Below are 6,896 nucleotides of genomic sequence, written 5' to 3' on the forward strand. Positions count from 1 at the left end.
ACATGAATATACTAATTATCTCGATTTGATCACCATATATTGTATACATGTATTGATATTCGATTCTGTACTCCACAAATATACATAATCAATAAAAATAAATAAATCTCAGAAGAAATGTTAAATAACTTAGCTAGTAATTGAAAAGCATATATTTGAACCATATTTCTCTGATTCCCATAGCCTCTGCTTTTTCCATGATTCAGACTTCTCTTTCATTCTCAGTTTAGGAGATTGTATGGTTTTCCCCTTTTAACTATCTAGAGCCCTGCGCAAAGTTTTGAATGCCCATTCAATTATGAAAATGGGTCTTAGATGGTTACTTTTTAAAGGGTTTTATATTTTAATGGCTTTAGGGGGCTTACTTGTAAGGTGTTTAAACCAGTTAGTAATGGAGAGCATCTGTTGACTTCAGTAATAAATTTGAAATTTGTTTAGAAATCTGCCTATGTGTTAAATTTGAATTTCTCCAGTGAGTCTTTTTGTATCTTAGATGATTTATGACTTTCTGGGGAATCATTTAGAGTGTGTATTTTTTTAAACAAGTGGTCTTCATAAAGACTAGGGCAGACGATATATATCACACTCACTCAGACATCTGGACTAGACAGGGCAGTTCTGTTTGATGTTTGTTGCAGAAATGGCACCATCAAATGCTAACAACTGCTTTATTCTGATCTCAACATCATGTTTAAAACATGCCTTTCTTTTTTCTGCTTTCTACCTCAGTATTACTCTACTGACTGGCAGAGAGGAGAGGTAGATGTCCACGCCCACAGACCCTGGTGCGATGCCCCACCCAGGGCCTTCGCCAGGGCCCGGACCCTCCCCTGGACCAATTCTCGGACCTAGTCCAGGACCAGGACCATCGCCAGGTTCTGTCCACAGTATGATGGGGCCAAGTCCTGGGCCTCCGAGCGTTTCGCACCCTATGCCGACAATGGGGTCTGCAGACTTCCCACAGGAAGGCATACATCAGATGCACAAGGTAAGAGCTTATTCTCCCATTCATTCTTGGCTTCTGAGTCATCAACGGCTTATCTTCCTGATTCTCCATTCCTTTTTTCTACTATTGTTAAGAGAATCGAGCTAGATCTTTGTCTCGTCTTGTATATTATTTTAAAAAGCACATTCTGAGGCACTTTTATTGCTGCAGATGTTGTACCACTCATGAAGATCAGATGTTGGCTTTTTAAATACTAAGAATAGACTGTGCAGTTCTTTTCTTTCTTTCTTTCTTTCTTTCTTTTTTTTGGTGGCTGACTGGTACTGGGATCAGAACCCTTGACCTCGGTATTCTGACACCACACTCTAACGGACTGAGCTAACCATGCAGCCCTGAAGGTCCAGTTCTGACAGACTCTGTGATTTGTGGGTTGAAGGTATTTTGGTTTGGTGAATGAGTATTTTAGTGTGTAAGTCTTGTTTTTTTTCTGAGTATCTGTGTTAAGTAACATCATTCACGAATGGACATATTGAAAATTATTCTTCCCCCCAAATGTTGACAGTTATTAAAAATTAGATCCCAAACTTTAAGGGAAAAAAGTTCTTTCCTAAAAGATTTTTTTTTAAAAGTGCTTATTGAAATTAAATAGTTTCTAGGGAATCCTTAAAATGCACATTGCTGTCTCTCTGTGAAGTAGTTTTATTCTAGTTTTGGAAGAAGGCTCTGATTTTTTGTAGCACTTAGGTCCAGTTGTTTGTTTCTGGGCTAAGGTTATAATGATCCTCTACTTACAAGACTGTGCTGTGGGGATGATCCTGTGAGTGCAGTTCGGCATTATGCCTTCAAGGGAGAAGATGCCTTCTTCTCCCTTACAAAGAAGAGAGAACAGCCTTTTGAAAAAGTAAACAAGAGCCTCTGTGACAATTTGCTTTGAAAATTAACAGTAGCCAAAGAAAATCTATGAGGACATTGCATACTACCTGAAGATTTCTCCTGGTGACACAAGGAGGGATTTACACCCCTTTGGATGACATGGCATGTGGATAGCAGGGCCCGACTGCCTCTTGATGTTAAGTAGGTGTATTAGCCAGGGTTCTCCAGAGATACAGAATCAAGAGGATATTTAAATACAAAAAGATATATTATAAAGAACTGGCTCACACAATTTTGGAGGCTGAAAAGTCCGAGAATCTGCAGTCCACAAGCTGGAGACCCAGGAGAACTGGCGGTGTAGTTCCAGTTTGAGACTGAAGGCCTGAGAAACAGGAGAACCAGTGTGTGAATTCCAGCCCAAATCCAAGGACTGAGACGGGAGAGCTGATGGTGTAAGTCCCCGTCCGAGGGTAGCGGGCAGAAGACCGATGTCGCAGCTGAAGCACTCAGGCAGCGTGAGAGTATAACTTCTCTTTTTCTCTTTTTGTTCTATTCAGGCCCTCAATAGATTAGATGATGCCAGCCCACATTGGGGAGGGCAATCTGCTTTATTCAGTCTAACAATTCAATTACTTATCTCATCCAGAAACCTCCTCACAGACATACCCACAAATAATGTTTAACCAGGTGTCTGGGCACCCAAGGCCCAGTCAAGTTGGTAAATAAAATTGACCATCACAGTGGAAAAACATTGGAAGATACTGCCTTACAACACGAAGATTACTACAGAAAAGAGCAAATCTTTCCTCTAAATGTATGGGAACTTAGTTCAGTTTGAAGGTAGGGCATCAGAGCCCAAAATATTGGTATTTGGTGATTTTCAAAAGTAAAACAATATTGAGATAAAGAAAATGGTTGATCCTAGCTTCACCCCAGGTAACAGCTTGTTGTACATGCTTTTTGCACCTTACTTTTCTCCATGTTCAGTAAAAATATATAAGCGCAGGTAATGTATACACAGGTGTGCTTTTTTTTTTTTTTTTTGCTTTTCTTTTATCCTCACGGAATCATATTGTCTCCCTTAATTACTCTGAAACTTCCTCTTTTCATTTAACGATGTATTCTGGATTTCTCTACAATATCCCTAAGTTATCTCCCTCCTTTTTTCTTAAATCCATTTTTAGCTTATTAGATATCTAGAAATAAAGCTGCTTGTTTTCCATGCCATATTTTTCAGGGAACATATTGAACATATTGACATAATGAAGTCATTAAATTGTCTTGTGTTTAGATTAAATTAACTTGGGAGTTGTAGTCTAGATCTGATCTGTCACTTGTAAACTTTTGTCCAAGTACGTTACGTAATTTCAGAATGGTTTAAAGATGTCTCACCTTCAAAATGAAAGATGAAATTTGAAGGAAATATTTAGCTTACCTCTTTTATTATTTAAGCATTGAGAAATTAAGTGTGCGAGTGAGGGTTGGGTCAGTGTCACGTCTTTTTTTATGGGTTGTTTTTATTGATTATCATCTCTTCTAATCTCTTCTGTTTTGTTTACCTAGCATCTTTATCATACTTGGTCATATTCTCGACCCACTTTGATGCTCTCTCTCTTTTGTTCTGTTTTGCTCTCGTTCTGTGAGTTTTATGGTTTTTGCCATCCTGCCTTTCCTTACCCCAGTCCCTCAGATAGTTCCCTGCCCTGCATGAGGACATGGGTGAGCACTTAGAGCTCACACCTGCTGGCCAGATGCCTTTACAAATTCTTTCGTTCTTTGATCGGCAGCTTTATTCCTTGTCTTGTGCCTTCTTCTCCCTCTGAGCTTCAGCTCTTTTGCTTTTCACCATTACTGGAAATAAACAAGAGGCCTAAATACATCAGCTGTGTTGCTTTGATTTCCTCTCTATTATTACTATTTAACAGACTCAGTGACACTCTTTATACCAGATTCTTCCCATTTTTCTTCTGAACATCCTCTTTATGGTAAATTTTTCCTCTTTTCAAGTGCATGCTTTTGACGCTGCAAAAATTAACTTTCTTTTCTCCAAAACTGCAAACACTCATACTTTCTTGCTCAAAGTCATTTGGTTTCTATAAACTCCTGGAAATATTCCTTTCAGGCTGTTTTGAAAATTGCTGTTACAGTTTGGGGAGGAATAGACTTTTCCTTTTTCAAAAAATGCTCTGTTGCCCAATTCTGGATTGGATTAATGTCAGTTCAATAGCTATTTATTTTGTGTCTGTCACATACTAGGCCTCAAGTCCTGGTTGCAGCCCCTGTGTTCACTATTTATTTCCAAACTATGCCTTTAACCTTTTCCAGTCTTCCTCCCTCTGCCGTATAGCTGTATCTGTCTCACGCTCCTTCCTGACTCTCAGTATTCACCCCCTTTCACTGCTCTGGCCTGTCTGTTCCTCTGTTTCCAACTGCCATAGAACCTTCTGGTTTCAACTTTTAAACTTTCCATAGTTCCTTCATCTTCAATGAAAAAAATTACCAAAAAATAGATCATCACGGACATTTCATATTGTCTTCCTTCAGACTTCAAATTACCTTCAACATATAACAGGCTTCAAGACTACTTAAAACGGTATGGAGGAAAAGCTCACATTTGTCTGCCTTGTGAATAGGACTTCATTTTTATTGGCAGGTTTTGACATTACCAAAAAAACCCCCAAAAACCAGAAAACAATAAGACTACTGTTTAAAGCCTTAACTTTTGAGTTTAAGCTGGTCCTGTTGGTATAGTCAGTATAGATTTTTTTTTTTTTTTGCCCTTACCTATGAGATATAAAAATATATGACTGTGAGTGCAGAATAGGTAATAAATGATTGTGTCATATCTTTGAAGACTTTAGGGAGGGGTCTTAACACTCCAGATAGAAAGATTGTACCTTAAAGAGGTGTCTCACTGATGTCCTTTAAATGTTCTAGCCCATTGATGGTATGCATGACAAGGGGATTGTGGAAGATATCCATTGTGGAGCCATGAAGGGCACCGGTATGCGACCACCTCACCCGGGAATGGGACCTCCCCAGAGTCCAATGGATCAACACAGCCAAGGTTTGTGTCTGCTACACACCTGATTTTGGTTCCATATCATGGTCTTTCAGTCTTTGCTATTGGATATTTTAGTTGTGACTTCCAAAGAATGTGTCTAAGGAAGGTTGAGTCCAGCACGTTTCTTTTCCTTGTAGAAATCCATCCCCATCCTCACCAACAAAACTTTTTGATTTATATGGGCAATTTTGTTTCCAAAGCCCCCTTAATTTTACTAGTCACCTTGGGTCCAAGCACTTACGTACATATGCTTTATGTACTTTATCCAGGATCTTTATTGTAATCTTGTAAGGTAAATGATGTTACCCCAGTTTTATAGAGGGGGAGCTAAAGCTTGGAGAATTTGTTTCCTTAAGTTTACACGTCCAGTAAGTGACAGGGCCAGAAGCAGAAGTAGAATTTTCCTCCCAACAGCAGCCTAGACGTGAAGGTGAGATGAACTACCTGTGTCCCTTGACTTGCATGCTTATACGTTGTCTATAAGGTAGCTTTTTCTGCCAGTGAAATTACCTGACATTGCTGATGGTAGCTTTAGTCTCCTAGGGCTGCCATAACAAATACCCACAAACTGGGTTGCTTAAAACAACAGAAAAGTATTCTCTCACAGTTCTGGAGGCTGGAAGTCTGAAATCAAGGAGCCAGCAGGACTGTGCTCTCTCTGAAGGCTTTAGAGAAGAATCCTTCCTTGCTTCTTCCCAGCTTCTGGTGATTGCTAGTAAGCCTTGGCATTGCTGGATTTGTAGCTGCATCACTCAAGTCTCTGCCTGAGTCTTCATGTGACATTTCCCTGTGTGTCTGTCTCTGTGTCTGGATTTCCCTCCTTTTATAAGGACACCATTCATTGGATTAGGGCCTACCTGAATTTGGTTTGACCTCATCTTAACTTGATTACGTCTGCAAAGACCTTATTTCCAGATAAGGTTACATTCACAGGTACTAGGTGTTAGGACTTCAACATTTTTGGGGAGGGAACACAGTTCGGCACACATAACCATGGCCAAATCAATTTCTTTTTTCGTTTACGCTTTAAATGTCCTCTTTTCTTACCTCAGTGTTGAATGCATGCTAAGATATCTCAAAGCCTTTTGAATACACTTTAGCCTGTTTTCAAAATCATTGTGTGGTCATTTCAATATCTGAGGCATTTAGCACTAATTAACATTGATATGTAGATGTTCTAATTCAAGGTGTATGGTTTCTGTGTTGCTGTTTATAGTCCTGTGTAATTAAATGTGCGTGTTTTTCCTCCATCCTTAATCAGATGCCCGTCCACCTGAGGGAAAACTTTTGGCTGTGAGGATTTAGAGAAATGTATTCACAATAGTTATCCTTTTGAAAAATAGGTAGGCAAGTCATGGAGGCACAGGAGTGCCTCTCCACTAACATTTGAACAGGTGTTTGAGCATCCCAGACTCTGATCTGAAATTTGGTGGTAGGCAGGCATAATTCTTGCAGATGATTCACAGACTCTTGACCGTGTCAGAAAAGCAGCTTGAAACATTGGGACTTTTTACAGTAAAGGAAGAAAAAAATTGACCCATTCAGTGTTAAGCATGAGTTAACACAACACTTCCATGTTTATCACTTAAATTCTGTGGGGCCAGGTGTGTTCATATAGCTAATGTAGATCTCAGTTTTAATACCTGGATGGCGTAGGTGAGTTATATTCAGTGATTTCTGAAGCCAGGTGCTTGCTCTTTTTGCTCCAGCCATTGCAGTGTATCTAATAGTGGGTTCCTAGGAAAATCCCAAACAGAAAACATTTAAATGCTGGAATCGTAACTGAGAACGTTTTTACTTTTATTTCTCTTAAGAGTCCTCTGATTGCAAGGCTCCCTTCTTCAACTTACGGATGGTGTTTTATTTGTTTTGAAATCTTCAACACTTGCACAATGTCTAGCACATGACTGGAGAGATACGTACTACATTTGGTTCAATTAAATGTGGAAGTAAACCTATGCATTCAAAAGTCAACGATTTTAAATAGATTTCAATTTTTTTTTTTTTTTTTTT

At 39.2% G+C, this 6,896-nt stretch overlaps 1 protein-coding gene across 1 annotated transcript in view; it reads left to right on the top strand.

The window, feature by feature from the left end:
- The first annotated feature begins 681 nt into the window (after positions 1-681).
- LOC103595114 (probable global transcription activator SNF2L2) overlaps positions 682-6,896 on the top strand; it is a 32,416-nt gene continuing 26,201 nt past the window's right edge. Inside the window, exons 1-2 of the mRNA XM_008578431.1 lie at positions 682-988; positions 4,757-4,886. Coding sequence (XP_008576653.1) covers positions 764-988; positions 4,757-4,886 — 355 coding nt within the window. The 5' untranslated portion in view covers positions 682-763. The remainder of the gene's footprint in view (positions 989-4,756; positions 4,887-6,896) is intronic.

Source organism: Galeopterus variegatus, unplaced genomic scaffold, assembly GCF_000696425.1.
Source record: "Galeopterus variegatus unplaced genomic scaffold, G_variegatus-3.0.2 Scaffold1685, whole genome shotgun sequence".
NCBI classification, from domain to species: domain Eukaryota; kingdom Metazoa; phylum Chordata; class Mammalia; order Dermoptera; family Cynocephalidae; genus Galeopterus; species Galeopterus variegatus.